The 15,831-nt window shown below is 43.9% G+C and overlaps 1 protein-coding gene across 9 annotated transcripts in view; it reads left to right on the top strand.

Annotated features, from left to right (window-relative positions):
- Positions 1–15,831, top strand: part of SDK2 (sidekick cell adhesion molecule 2) — a 474,185-nt gene that overhangs the window by 198,124 nt on the left and 260,230 nt on the right. The window contains exon 1 of one of the 9 annotated variants that reach the window (XM_061615696.1): positions 5,489–5,775. The exons of the other annotated variants lie outside the window; for them this stretch is intronic. Coding sequence (XP_061471680.1) covers positions 5,703–5,775 — 73 coding nt within the window. The 5' untranslated portion in view covers positions 5,489–5,702. Of the gene's footprint in view, positions 1–5,488; positions 5,776–15,831 lie in introns of those variants that run through there. 9 annotated transcript variants of the gene reach the window in all.

The raw sequence follows: 15,831 nt of genomic DNA, 5'->3' as shown, positions 1-15,831 counted from the left end.
CTTCCTCAAATGTTTTTACAATAAAATCATAATAAAGCATTGTGTAGATATTCAGTTCTAAAACTAAACATACAGTCAGTAGCAGTAGTTCACCTGTCAGAGATGGGACTGGGACTACCAATTAAATAATCCCCAGTGAGAAATTGGAGCTATTCGTGTAATTTCTGGCAAGGCTTATGAGACTGCTAGCATTATTCAGATCACAGCAGGCAAACAAGCTCTACTGAGGCCTCCAGAGCACCTAGCACTGTTGCCTCTTCCCCTGACCCAAGGTAAGTAACTGAGCCCTTGGGCAGGGAGGTGTAGCAGTAGTGCTTGCTGTCATGGCCCATGACCTCAGGGGCCTGCAGTATCCCAAGGAAGACTCAGAGGAGGTTTGAAGTACTAGCTGCTTCATCTAGGGGAGAACCTTCAGTACCTTCTCCCAGGTCCTCCTTGCCAGAGGATGTGGCCCTATCCACATCCTCAGATGTTACTTTCCCAACCTCAAAGAAAGCAATAGATGCAAAATCAGGCAAAAGCCCTTTTAAAAAATACAACCAGATCCTCCAGAGAGCCTGTATAAGGCTTCAGATGTCTTCTGCTTTCTGTTAAGATAACAGTCCTTTGTAGCTGCAATAGGAAGGAGCCACCTGTTGAATTGAGAGCTTTCCACTATCCACAAAAAGATGTGCTGCCATGAAATAGCGTGGAATAGAATTTTTGTGTTGGAAGAATGCTGTTCTATTGAACGCCATATAACAAACCGTATAGTTCCGTAGTGTACCCTTATTTGTGAAATCTTGATCTAGCAACCCTCTAACCAGACCGAAGGACACTGATCAAGCTGCAAAGCTGGTGGTTTGGTCCCGAATAAAATGTAACACTTGGACCCCATAAGCAAAATGTTTTACTTCACCTGTGCTGGGGAAGAAGAGTGTCTTGAAGACATACTGATTATGTTGGGGGCTTCTGCTCAGAGAGAGGGGAGTATAGTTCTTGGGACCACATATCTTTCAGTCTTTGTAAGGGCCTTATACCCCCTACATCAGTAGAAGTTGTTTTTAAATTGCTTTTTAAAAATGTGTTTTTTAAATTTGTATATTTGTTTTTAAGGTTTTTAATTGTTGTAAACCGTCCAGAGAGCTTCGGCTATGGGGCGATATATGAATGCAATAACAATAACAACAATAACAGTAATAATAAAGAAGCTGCTTGCATTGAAAAGTCTAATTTTAAAGGCTGGCGTAGAGTTTTTCTCCCTGTTTGCTGGGAGTATTTTATGTGGAGGAATACTCAGAATTGGAACCCTCCACCTACAGTCTGAAGTGGTGCAGTGCACTGTGTCAGTCACTAGTCATTCCCTTCTCATTCTCCTATATATCCGTACCAGCCCTGAAAGGGGGACACAGAAGGAAAGCACCCCTGCTTTCTGCTAAGGGTTAGGATTTTGTCTCCTTCCAGGACAAGCAGAATGGAAAGAAGAGAAGGGCAAGGAAACCTGGTTAAGGGGTGGCAAAGGTGATAACTGGCCTTCATCTCTAAGTATATTTCCTATCTCCCCATTCTGACAGCGTCTAAATTCTCCAACAGCCCTGGAGCCCTTCTCTTGTCATATTACGGTTTATTATTGCAGCAACAATATATTAATAAATGCTTTGTTAAAACTATCCAAAGCAGTAGATATACATTATCTCAGTATTCTTTATAACAGCCCTATAAGGTAGATTTTTAAACTATTAAGCAGTTTATAAATGCTTTTTAAAAACAAATAAACAGTTAAGCAGTATTATCCTCATATTGCAGGTGGAAGGGCCAAAGTGAAAACTGTGGTTTGCCTAAAGTGGCTTACTGAGTACAGGTGAGATTTGAACTAGGAGTTCTTGGTACAATATAGAAAGCTGCTTTGTTCTGAGTCAAACCATTGGTACATCTAGCTCAGTATTGACTATACTGACAGACAACAGCTCTCTAGGATTTCAGACAGGGGTCTCTCCCAGCCCTACCAGGAAATGCCTCCTGTATGCAAAGCAAGTGCTCTACCATTAACCCTCCGTCCTTCACAACTCAGTCAGCTGTTATGATGTGGCTCAGCCATATCTTTACAGAGCAGAGTTTCAGTTCAGAAACATGGTGGCTGTGATGCAATGATGGGTTGTTGGACCAGTCTCTGCAGTGAATGGATGAAAATGGCTCCCGTACAATATACTATCTTCAGATCAGCAGTGGGAATCTTGGGCTGTATTCAGTGTAGCACTAAAGTGAATGAGCCATCAGTGCAAGGATTTTTCCTTGTGCAACAGAATGTTCTCCCCCTTTCTTCCCTCCCAAGCTCTAAATCTGTTGGGGGTGTTCTTCCAACCTTCTGGAGCAGATTTGGGGGTGGTATGGGCCATGCATGGGCACAGGAAGGAGAGGGGGAAAATTGTTGGAAATGTTAGGGTGAAACTCAGCTTGCACCAAAGGCAATACAGTATTAGGGTTGCCAGGTCGGAACCATCCAAAAACCTGAGAAAACAGGGGTGGGCCCTAGTAATGTCACGGGGTGGGCCCTAGTGACATCATGGGGCGGGCCCTGGTGATGTCATGGGGCGGGCTCTAGTGACATCACTGGGTGGGCCCTAGTGATGTCATGGGTGGGCCCTAATTATGTCATTAAGCATGATACATTAAGTATCAACCACAGTTGCTTGGAGCATACAATTAAAAAAAAAATTCTCTGATTGGAAATTAAAATAGAAATCTTACCTAAAAGAGGGTGTTCCCAAGTCCAGCTGAAGTGACAAGGTCATTCCTTCTCACAAGCTTAGGGAGCATGGATGCAAAATGGAAATGGACTGCCTTCGTCGGTCCCGAATAGGGTTTTCATGGTAAGCGGTATTCAGAGGTGGTTTACTATTGCCTTCCTCTGAGGCTGAGAGGCAGTGACTGGTCCAAGGTCACCCAGTCAGCTTCATGGCTGTCTGAGGATTCAAACCCTGGTCTGCCAAGTCATAGTTCAACACTTTTAGGGAACATTTAATCTAGCTTACTTGCTTCTGGCAAGAAGGGTTTACGTGCCCTCAGGCCAGGCCATTATAGGAAGAAAGGAGCTTAGTGTTGCAGAGATGTTAGATGGGAGCACAGATGGATGCTGTAGTTTGTCATGGGTGGTGGGAACTCTAACTGCGAGGGGGAAACTACACTTCCAAGGATTCTTTGGGGGAAGTCATGCACTTTAAATGTGAGTTGGATGTGCATTATTTCTTGCTGTGAGCTGCTTTAGTTTCCTCTAGAAGCTAACAAGTAGGGCCCCAATACCAAAACAAAAAAATAAAAATTAACACATGGAAGGAATACACCAGGCATAGGGAACCATAGGACTTCCAGTTATGCCTCTGGTCCTGGGGAGTTGCAATTCAGAGCCATCCAGAAGGCCTAAAAAAAAAAAAAACAAGCAAACCCCCCCTTTTTAAAAAAAAATTGAAATAAAAGAACATAAGGTTGCCAGTGGTAAACTTACCAGAGCCAAACCCACAACATTTTAAAGGAATTTATACACCTACACACCTGATCATGTGTAAACAATTAAATAGCTGAAGTTAGTTCAAAGCTTGTAACTAAGCTACAATCCAATACACACTTACCTGGGAGTAAGTACCATTGAACCCAATGGAGCTTACTTCTGAGTAGACATGTATTGGTTTGTAGTAAGAAGTGGGGGATGATTATATTGGATGGCAGTGGTGAAAACAACCCTTAATACTCTGCTGAATTTTCCTCTGAGTAGCTGCTTTTTGTGTTTATTTATTTATTTAAGGCATTTATTCAGCCAAAAGGGCTGGGAGACTGTTACTTGCATCTGCTGTATAATGGCCAAGGGTGTTGCTAGCAGCAATGCAGTGGCAAATTCAGGAGTGCAGGGTCCCTTCATGAAAGTCACAGCCACACCCCTCCCACCTTTCCCTCTTCTGCTGCTGGGTTGAGAATGAGATCCTTGCTAATGCATTCTTCCACAACAGAGGTCCCTAGGAGCCTATAGGCATGAAAGGGGAGTGTATTAGCTACTGAGAAGAGTCTGCTCAGTGACTTACCTCCTTTTACTCTGATTGGCTCCAATCAGCAGGAAAGGACAAGGATGCATGTTAGAAGACTCTTCTAAGTGGCTAACACACTCCCCTGTCATGTTGATTGGCTCATAGAATGCTGGAAACACAGGGATTCTGCTGAGACCCTGCTCCCAAAAAAGTAAGGCATCTAAGACTCCCCGAGACCCTGGACGACTACACCCTTGTTGCTAAGTTCTTGAAAAACTCTGGGCAACAATCTGCATAAATGTATACAGTGCTTCTGGGCAAATTAAAATAGTGTGTGTACACACAATATATTTAAAGCATGTTTCTCCTTCCCCAAAGAATCCTGGGAACTGTTGTTTGTTAAGGGTGCTTGAAATTTTAGCTGTGAGGGGTAAACTACATTTCCACAATTCTTTGTGGGAAGCCGCACACTTTAAATGTACAGTGTGTATGCAGCCTGGGATCTCACTGGCACTGTAGTTTGCTGCCCTATGAGCAAAATAAAAATAAACATGTGTTTTTAAAAAGTGGGGAGTAGCAGATCTGGGTCTAGCAGAAAAGACCCAGGGCTCAACCTCCCCTGATAATGCCCCTAGTGATTGCAGATTATTATAAATAATAATTAATGCAGTTTATAGCAAGCAAAAAAGACGGGTCTCTGCCCTGAGATGTTTAGAACAGAAAAATAAGATGAAGTCTTTCTTCTGGTTGACCCAATTCATTTTAGAGGAAAAGACTCTAAAGCCCATCCCAAGCCTAGTTACTCCAAAGCAATCCTCACGAAATTCAGTGGGCTTTCTCCCACCCAAGCGTGTTTAGGATTGCAGTCTTCATCCTGGAGGAAGAACATGCTTTCTTGGAAGTAACTATCATAGGAGGTTCCCAAAGGGGGCACAAGGCTGCAGCAAGTTTTTCTGAGTAAATGAACACTTACAGAGAAAGAAAGAAAGAAAGAAAGAAAGAAAGAAAGAAAGAAAGAAAGAAAGAAAGAAAGAAAGAAAAAGGGTGGAGAGCAATTTCTGGTTTCACCAGCCCATGTATCTCCACCCTGAGCAGAGAGTGAGTCTGCTACAGGCTGCTGGTGCTTGGGAGAAAAAGGCTCCCAAGCATGCAAGAGAAGAGGTGAGGGAGCCCTGGGATCAGTGAGGGAAAGAAGCGGAAGGGGGGATAGAGAAGGGGGAGGGAGAGAAATACCAATGTTTCTCACGCAAAATAAAAATAAATAAACAGACAAAGAAATCAAAGGGGGAGGGGAGAAAGGGGAGGGAAGTCAAGGACAGGGAGAGAGGATGCCTCTAAATGCAGGGGGGGGGAAGGTGGGACGCTATCCTGGGTGAGCTGGAGCTGGAAAAGAGGCAGCGCCCGATGTGTCATCCTCTTATTCCCTGCACTTGGAATGCCACTGCTCCCCGGCCACAGCTGCTCATCAGGTCTAGAGCAGCTAGAACTCCCTAAAACCCTCAAAGCCGGGGCATTTGCCAGCCAGCCAACTCACCTCCTACTTGCTCCAATTTGCTCCACGCCACGGAAGAATGAGAATGAGAGGTGGTGCTTGGGAAGGCAAATGGAGTCCTTCCCCTGAGGTGTGCACGTCTGCATGCAAAGGAGAGAGAGAGAGAGAGAGGAGGCAAAGCAGACAGAAGAAGCAAGGGGGAAATTGGCGTCTGCATGACTGGCTCCTCGCTCCTGGGAGTCCACAATAGCCGGAGATTAAACAACATGGGGGCAATTCTGGCCGGAGGTGAGAAAAGCAGGGGCGGGGCCGGAGTCTCCGGCTGTTTGCCGACCTGGCATCGCTATACAGTATCTGTATGGGAAAGAGAAGATAGGAGAAGAACCTCCATGCTTCCTAGACTGTCCTTTCCCTTCTAACCTGTGTTTATCTACCTTCCAGTGTTAGACTGATACTCATAGGGTTTCTGACCTCTCTTCCTACTTCATTTCTCTCTTCTTCTGCTCCTCCCTTGGAGTGGAGACCTTTCAGGATTTTTCTTCTCTTGAGATGCAGGAACAAGCGTGCCTTGTTTCATCTCTACCTTAGTTAGGCAGAACTAGGGTTCTTTCCTATCAACATGTGTTTCCTTTAAAAATGCCAGTTTGTTGTTTTCTTAAAACCAGAGTCTCAGTGTGATTATATCCAGTGTAAAGTGTGGTCCTTCAACAGGGTTTCTGCTACAGTTCAACTCCAAAGCTAACAGAAATCCCATTGTGCTAGCACTAATCCTTGTGCTAGCACAACTATTTTGTTGAATACCGCTCCTTATCTGTAAGGTAGAGTGGCAAAGCATCTGTCTCAGTAGCATCATCTTGATGACCCATGTGGTGCACCAGGAAGCAACCAAATGTGGGAGGCACAAGGATATGACAGAATCTTTGAACATCAGTGGGGAGGCAAAAGTTAAAGTAAAATTTTCACAAATGTATTCATTGGAGATGAGGTTCCTTTAGGATGCAAGGTAACATAAACTCCTCCACAATTTATATAAACTGCACCGGGCTCCCTGAAAATCAGAGAAGGAGAACTTATATTTAGAAAGTTAAATAGGGAGCTGTTTTGTTTTGTTTGCTCAGGCTGCCTGTAAATTAGCCTTGTACATTAATAATAAATATAACAACCATAGATGGCGGTGGCGGCTAGTAATGTGATATTTGGACATTAGGATGTGATCCATGCATGGGGATTTTGCACAGACCTTTTACAAAACAAAGTCAGTTTTTGCTTGAATGGCATGTTTAGGGTTAGGGAGCTTTCCACAGGAACAATACAAGCATGGCCTGCAACTCTTCCATGAGCAAGAAAGATGGGGCATAATTTTTCTGTCACACTGTTACCTGTTCACATATGTGCATTATCTTGCACAGCATGGAGAGTTCCGTACTAACTGCATAGCCACTATCAATACACACATATGCATAATATTTTCTATTTACAAATGGCTTAGAAAGCCAATTCATCTGTGCATGCTGTTTTGCACCTCTCTTTCTCACTCTCTCTTTCTTACACACACATACACACACTCCCCTTTTCTCTCTCACATACATACACAATCTGTGCTATTTAATCAGCACAACTACCTCCCCAACAGCTGATGAAACATTCATGTCTCCTAACTGCATGCTGACATTTAACAAGCAGAAAATGTAGCACACACAATACAAGGCTCCTCCAGCCCCAGAGTGAAGACAAGGCACAGCACGCTCCCATCCTTGGCTTTTGTGTTCTGGCTTTGTCTCTTCACCTGGCTTTTTCTCTTGCAGAGTCTGTGCATCCGCTTGTTAAAGAGGAACAGTGGCCTGGCATGCCTTTGTATTGGAGCACTGATCAGCATGCCATGCAACAGAGGGCTAGTAAGGCAGCAGAAGGGGGTGGCAGCCAACAGTGGCTCTGATGTGCTTCTGCTCTTTAACCCCTAAGTGTGCTAGATGGAGGCTGAGGACTGGAATATCCGAGGCTTTAGAAAGTCCAGGATTCACAGCTCAGCTGCAATCAAAGTTCTCATTGGCCCCCTTTATGCTTCCTTTTTGCCTCATTATATTTTCCTTTTTTTCCTGACTGTGTTGACTTCTATTATCATCTTTTATTATCCACTGTATTCTTGGACAGTGGGCCCCAAAGATAAAATTGTATTATTGATCAAAAGTTACCCATGACCAAGAGTGGGGCTGGCCTGGCACTCACCTGAAAATTGGAGATTATTTCCCTCCCTCACTGCATGTCAAAGATACTATAGGAGATTTACTGATTTGTCTGGTTTTATTTATTTTGCCAGTTTTACTCATTTGGACCCAAATGGATCCTTTTGGCGTGCATGTGCACACTATGTTATACTCACTAATAGGCAAAAAAAACCCTGTGCGGTTTAAGAATGGACCTATAGCCAACAGATATTTCTATTAAACTTTACAAAGCAGAAAAATTGGGCAGCTATAGTGGATACAACACGGGAGCAGGAGACCTGACCTCCTCTCTGAGATATTGTACTGCCCTTCAAATTTGTAAAAATGCAAACATAATTTGAGTCAGTCTTCCACAGTCCAATCCACTTCCTGCATAGCTTGGAATAATTTGATAACATGTGCCTTTGAGCTGTTAGTCTGGCTTTTAGAACACTGACAGTTGATTCTTAGTGAGCATGCCTGTGCTATCATAGACTCCAATTTTAATTTTCTTAAATTAATTAAAATCAATCATGCATTTTTTTAACTTTTAAATTGCAGAAGATGAAGGTCAGAGTATGGGGTAAGGTCAGTAAAAGGATTACATGTACTCTGTGAACATGGCTGATTTTTAATGAATTTCAACAAATTATGAGACCACTGACAGAAAAAAGTTCAACAGGGGTCTGGATTATTTTGCTCTTGTTTTAGACTGTGAACTCTGGATTCTCTCTGAGTGTTTTGTGTATTACCATGAAAACTTAGAGGCTTGTTAAGCAAGTGTTTCTGAGTTCAGGACTGTACGTTTTATAAGAATTTGTTTTGAAACGAGTTTATGGGAAGCAGCAGAATGGCTTGGGGTATATTTAATTTAATATGGCGGAATGTGAAGAATCCATGCTGGCTATAGGTGGCTATATAATTTGTGCAAGAGAGGAAGTGGTTATGCCTTTATTTGTATGGGTTTTGAGTGTACAGCAGGATGTAGTGGGACCTTGCGTTGGTGTGCCTTGATGCTTTTGCATGTGCATTTTTCTTTTAAACATTTATATCCTCCATAGGAAACTCAGGCCCTTGCTATCAACTGACACTAATAAAAATATACAGTAAAGTCCAATACAAGATACTGTAAAAAATTCTTCATCATCATCTAATATTTCTGAAATATTATACTAGCTTCCCTATAAAAATTAATTCATAGATTTGACAGGCATTTAAAAATATATATTCTCAACAAAAATATCTTCATCTGGAAAGAGTAGAGAATTAGACTCTTGTGGTATAAGGTAGCGAGGGAGTTTTTGACTGCGGTGGCACAACCAAAAAAGTCCTGCTCTTGTGATATAGAACATTTTATATTCTATGTCATCATAGGCATCCAAACGAAAGCCTTGCATATATTTCAAAGGGCAGTATGTGTATGCGTATGTGGTGCCTGGTCTACAAATGCTGCAGAATGAGATAATGGAAAATTGAACTGGTAGAGTGGACTGAACAACTTCAGGCTGCAAATGGGATTTTTGAATGTTCCTCCATGTTAAAAATGCAAAACAAAACCCATCTCCTCTCGTGGATTGGAACCAAATCTGCTCCTTGGTTTACGAAGGAGCTGGGGGCGATGAAACATGAAAGACGAAGGCTAGAGCGCTGTTGGCGGAAAACTCGGAGCGAATCTGATCGAACACGGGCTAGAACCTATCTAAGGACTTATTCCGTGGCAATGCGGGCTCAAAAGAAAGCTTTCTTCTCCGCCTCCATTGCGTCTGCCAAGTCTCGTCCGGCCGAATTGTTTCAAGTGTTCAGGTGCCTCTTAAAATCTGACCCCTGTGAATATGATGGTGACCATGCAACAGCCCGCTGTGATGAATTCGCACGACATTTTGCAGATAAAGTCACTCAGATTCGCTCTGACTTAGACACCAACGTTAATACAGTCTCTGTGGATGTAACTTTGGCCTCTACTTGCTTGATTAGAATGGATTCTTTTCAGCTTGTTCAATCTGAGGATGTGGACAAACTCCTTGGAGAGGCGCATCCTACCACCTGCATATTAGATCCTTGTCCCTCCTGGCTTATAAAAAATGCCAGAGGAGGACTAATTGAGTGGGTCAGGGAAGTGATTAATGCCTCCTTACTTCAGGGCAGAATACCGTCCTGTCTAAAGGAGGCAGTAATAAGACCCTTGTTGAAAAAACCCTCTCTGGACCCCTCATTATTACGTAATTATCGCCCAGTTTCTAATATACCTTTTTTGGGCAAGATAATAGAACGGGTGGTGGCGGCCCAACTCCAGAGATTTTTGGATGACACGGATTATCTAGATCCCTTTCAATCTGGTTTCAGGCCCGGCTATGGGACTTAGACGGCTTTGGTTGCCTTGGTGGATGACCTACGCAGGGAAATGGACAGGGGGAGTGTGTCCCTGTTAATCTTGCTGGACCTCTCAGCTGCTTTTGATACCATCGACCATGGTATCCTTTTGGGTCGCCTAGCTGGGATGGGACTTGGAGGCATGGTTTTACGGTGGCTCCGGTCCTTCCTAGAGGGATGAACCCAGAGGGTGTCTGTTCGACCCCTTGGCCATTGACCTATGGGGTCCCCCAGGGTTCTGTTCTGTCCCCCTTGTTATTTAATATATATATGAAGCCACTGGGAGAGGTTATCCGGAGTTTTGGGGTTTGATGTCACCAATATGCGGATGACACCCCACTCTACTTCTCCTTTCCATCTAACGAAACCAAGGAAGCCGTCAAGGTTCTGAACTGTTGCCTGGTATCAGTGATGGACTGGATGGGAGCGAACAAGCTGAAATTAAATCCTGACAAGACAGAGGTGCTCCTCGTCAGTCAAAGGGCGGATCAGGGAATAGGGTTCCAACTTGTGCTGGACGGGGTTACACTCCCCCTGAAATCACAGGTTCGCAGTTTGGGAGTTCTCCTGGACTAAGCCTTGAACCTGGAGGCACAGGTCTCTGCTGTGGCCGGGAGTGCCTTTGCTCAACTAAGATTGGTACGTCAACTGCGCCCGTTCCTTGACCTGTCAGACTTGACTACGGTGACACATGCCTTAGTTACATCCCGATTGGACTACTGTAATGCGCTCTACGTACGGCTGCCCTTGAAGACTGCTCGGAAACTTAAACTGGTTCAAAGAGCCGCAGCCAGGATGTTAACTGGAGCTGGGCTCAGAGAACAGACAACCCCGCTGTTGTACCAGCTCCATTGGCTTCCAATCTGTTTCTGAGCACAATTCAAAGTGCTGGTTTTAAACTATAAAGCCCTATACGGCTTAGGTCCAGGCTGTCTGTTAGATCGTGTCTCCCTCTATGACCCTGTCCGAGCTTTGAGATCATCTGGTGAGGCCCTACTCACTATTCCATCTTTCTCACAAGTTTGCTTTGTAAAAACACAGAATAGGGCCTTTTCAGTGGCTGCCCCTAGACTGTGGAATTCCCTCCCTAGCGAGGTTCGACTGGCTGCCTCACTTTCATCCTTTTGTGCCCAGGTGAAGACTATTTTATTTAGACGGGCTTTTAACTAATATAGTCATATTTTTTAACTTATTGTGATTTAATCCATTTTTAACTGTTTTAAATTGTATATTACTTGTTTAACTGATTATGGTTTTTATCTGTAAGCCGCCCTGAGTTCTTTGGAAATAGGGCGGGGTATAAATATTTTAAATAAATAAATAAAATAAATTATGAGTTGTTGTTTTTAAAGAAAAGAGCACCTAATGGAGAAAGAATTGTATTCACCCCATTCCTAGCTGCTCTAGCTTTCTACATGCAGGGAATATTTTTAAAAATTGGAGAGCATTCAACAGCAGCATCTATCACCTGTATTCTGAAGTGCTACAGTGGGATCTTAAAACAACTATGTTGGCTTCTGATCTGTTTCCAGGCCCTGTTCAAGATGCTAGTTTTAACATTTAAATCCTAAATAGCCTGGGTTCTGATCATCTCAGGTAATCATATTTCGCCCCCCCAATAAAAATTACACCCTCCCGGATCGAATGCAGCTGGCTCTGAAGCTGGAGGGGGTACATCAATAGATCCAAATCTCCCTTTCCCAGGGAGATATAGGCCTGTTGTTGACCCCTGCCCCGGATTTGGAACCAGCTGCATTCCATCAGGGGGGCGAGGAGGAGGAAGCTCCTCCTCGCCACCCCAATGAGATGCAGCTGGATCCAAGGGCCTGCCCTGTGACATCACTAGGGCCCACCATGTGACATAATTAGAGACCGTCCCTGAAATCCCAGGGTTTGGGATGCTTCTGACCTAACAACCCTAATCGTGATCCCCATCAACTGGTACTCAGTGGCATACTGCCTTACATACTGGAGGTAATATTATACAGCCACAAGAGTGGCTGTATACAATAGTCAGCATGGATTTTTCACATTCTGCAATGTTAAATTGAAAATACCCCTCATGCCATTCTGATGCTTTCCATAAGCTCATTTCAAAACAAACCTTACAAAACTTATAATCCTGAACTCAGAAACGCTTGCTTAACAACCCTCTCAATTTTCATGGTGATACACAAAATAGTCAGAGAGAATCGAGAGTTCAACATGTAAAAACACAGAGAGAAAAACCTCTGAGCCCTTTTGGACTTCTTTCTGTCAGAGTTCTCATGATTTGTTGAAATGAATTACAAATCAGCCATGTTCACAGAATACCTGTAATACTATTACTGACCTTGCCCCATACTCTGACCTTTATCTTCCGCAGTTTAAAAGTTAAAAAAATGCCTGGCTGATTTTTAATTAATTTAATAAATTTTGGCTGGCAGCCTATGATAACGCGGGGCATGCTCAGTAAGAACCAACTTTCAGAATTCTAAACGCCAGACTCACAGCTGCTGGGCTTGCCTAATCAGAGGGCCACACCCACACCAGAATTTGATTTCACTTGAGACAGTCATGGCGTCCCTCAGAGAATCCTGGGAAGCGTAGTTTGTGAAGGGTGCTGAGAGGAGACTCCTATTCCCCTGACAGAGCTCCAGTGGCCAGAGAGGTTTAACATTCAGCCACTCTGATTGAAGGTCTGTGAGGGGAATAGAGCGTCTCCTAGCAACTCTCAGCACTCTTCACTAACTAAACTTCCCAGGATGCTTTGGGAGAAGCCATGACTGTGTAAAGTGAAATAAAGGTCTGGTGTGGATGTGGCCAGGGACAGCTTTGGTTTAAATTTGGGTGGGAGGCTACATGTGCCTGCTTTAGAATAAAAAGTTGGGGGAAACCGTGAAAAAGAGTGATACTGTTCACAGTGTTTTCCTTTCGGAAGGGAAAGGGGCTTTACTTCTGCCCATTGCCCACCCGCACAACCCCCTCCCCTCCCCCTTCCACCCTCCTCCTCCCCTCCCTGCCCCTCCTCCAGGTCAGTTTCACCTATCCTAAGCATGATTGCACAGGAGTAAATACCACTGAACTCAAAAAACATGCAAATAATCAAACCTGCCCTCCCCTCCTCCTCCATCCTATCCTCTCCCTCTTGCCCCTTCCCTCCCCCTTTCTTCACTTGTCCCTTCCCCTCCTCTATCCCCTTCCAATCCCCTCCTCCTCCCTCCCCTCCCTCCCCCTCACCCATGGTCAGTTTTACCTACCCTAAGCAAGATTGCATGGGAGTAAATCCCATTGAACTCAAAAAGCATGCAAACGATCAAACCTGCCCTCCCCTCCTCCTCCCTCCCATCACTTCCCCTTTTCCCCTTCCCTCCCCTTCCTTGCTTCTCTCCCTCCCCATCCAATCCCCTCTTTCCTCCTCCCCCACCTTCTGCTCTCCTCTCCCCTCCCTTCCTCCTTCCCTGTCCTCTCCCCTCCCCCTCCTCCCCCCCCATGGTCAGTTTTACCTATCCTAACCATAATTTCATGGCAGTAAATCCCATTTAATTCAATAAGCTTGCAAATGATCAGACTTGCCTTTCCCCTCCTTCCCTTTCTCCTACCGTCTTCTGCCCCACCCCTCTTCCTTTGTCCTCCTCCCCTCCCCACTCCAGCCCTCCCTCCCTCTTTCCCCCCCACCAGGGTCAGTTTTACATATGCTAAGCATGATTGCATGGGAGTAAATCCCACTGAACTCAATAAGCATGGAAATGATCAAACCTGCCCTCCTCTTCCCCTCCCCCTCCTCCCCTCTGCCCTTCCTCCTCCCCATCCCTTGTGGTTAGTTTCACCTATCCTAAGCATGATTGCAGGGGAATAAATCCCACTGAATTCAGTAAGCATGGAAATGATCTATCCATTCTCAGCAAACTTACACAGGATTCCATTTCTTACCTCCCAGATTAAAAAGCAGAGAAATTCACTAATAGGCAAAAAAACTTGCTGTTTACAAACATACCTATATCCAACAGATATTTTTATCAAACTTTTAAGAGCAGGGAAATAGGGCAGCTATAGTGAATGCACCAGGGGAGCAAGAGACCTGACCTCCTCTCTGAAATATTGTACTGCCCTACAAATTTGTCAAAATGCAAACACAATTTGAGTTGGTCTTTCACAGTCCTATCCACTTGCTGTGTACCTTGGAAGAATTTGGTAACATGTGCCTCTGAGCATATGGTGAGTGGTGGCAACACCTGCAGTCAGCCCAAATAACAGAAACAAGACATGTGCTGTGCTGATCTTGTTTTAGCAGGGAGGAAGCAACAATATTAAAACAGTTGATAGAGTTTAGCTAGTCACTGTAAATATGTTTAATTTACTTTGCAATTTTAGTGAAGTTTCCTATAGTAAATCATTTTATCTTGCTTCTGTTTCTGTGAATATGTGAAGTACATCAACACTTTGCAACACTAAAAAAAACCTCCAAAAACCATTGTGGAATAATGGCACTGACTATTCTGCAGAATAGTTTCCAATGGACATGAAGAGTGTCTCAGTTTGCACAAGATAAAACAGTGGGAAGTGAAATATATTCCAGCAAAATTCTAGGTGTGCTCTATGTTTTTAATTGACCATGCTCACCTTTCCTTAAGTGGAGTGGTATAAGCATAGCAGGCTGAAAACATGCATCTTGGGCAGGTCAAGTTTGTTTCTTCCAACAGCTAGATTCATTGCATAAGTAGCAACATATTGTAATCCGTCTAATTTTACAACAAACTGCAGTTTCAGATTCAACTGTTAATGCACCCGAAATAGAAACAGAACATAACCTCCAGTTTGAAATACAAAAGGCTGTCTTCACCATCATATGACATTGATCAATAAAAAGACTTTGAGATTAATAAAAATAAATTTGACACAGATTTCTAGGACAAATTATGAGAGAAATATAATTTTCTAGGTTAGATTCTTTGTAGAAACAGTAGTAACACAGGAAAGAAGCAAAGTAAGAAGAACACCAACATACATACAAAAATATAAGTCTCCATCTTTGGAGATGGGAAGTGTTGCCACCACTCCCCATATGCTCAGAGGCACATGTTACCAAATTCTTCCAAGGTACACAGGAAGTGGATTGGACTGTGAAAAACCAACCCAAATGGTGTTTGCATTTTGACAAATTTGTAGGGCAGTCCAATATCTCAGAGAGGAGGTCAGGTCTCCTGCTCCCCTGGTGCATTCACTATAGCTGCCCAATTTCCCTGCATTTTAAAGTTTGATAGAAATATTTGTTGGGTATAGGTATGTTCTTAACCCACAATCTTTTTTTGCCTATTAGTGGATAGCCATCATGATCAGTAGCCATTAATACCTCTGTTCTACATGAATTTTTCTAGTATCTTTTAAGTCATCCAGGTGCACAACTGGTTGTGTGTATGCAACTTTGTGGATCCACACTGATCTTCACTGTGCTGTTTGGGCAGCACTATCTGCTCCCCATCCTTGGAGGAAAAAAGCTTCCCCCACTGCAGGTTTCTGTGATTCCTTACTGATATTCAGAAAGCCCATGCCTGCTTGGACCTGTTCTTTGGTGGATGAAAGCAGTGGGAAAGGTTTTGGCAGCTTTGCAGGGGCTAGGGGTGTGTGTAGCTGTGAAGCTGGGAGCTTGGCCAAAGGAGGCCATGTCTGGGAAGCAATGCTTACACATGCTGCAGCCAACGGAGCTATATTTAGCGGAGGGAAAATCTTTCTTCATCAGGAGAGAACAGCAGACCAAAGAAGCAAATTCTGCTGGGGCTGATGGCAAAGG

The sequence above is a fragment of the Rhineura floridana genome, chromosome 3 (genome assembly GCF_030035675.1).
Source record: "Rhineura floridana isolate rRhiFlo1 chromosome 3, rRhiFlo1.hap2, whole genome shotgun sequence".
NCBI lineage: Eukaryota > Metazoa > Chordata > Lepidosauria > Squamata > Rhineuridae > Rhineura > Rhineura floridana.
Note: the sequence above shows the minus strand (reverse complement) of the source record. Positions and strands in the feature narration are given on the sequence as shown.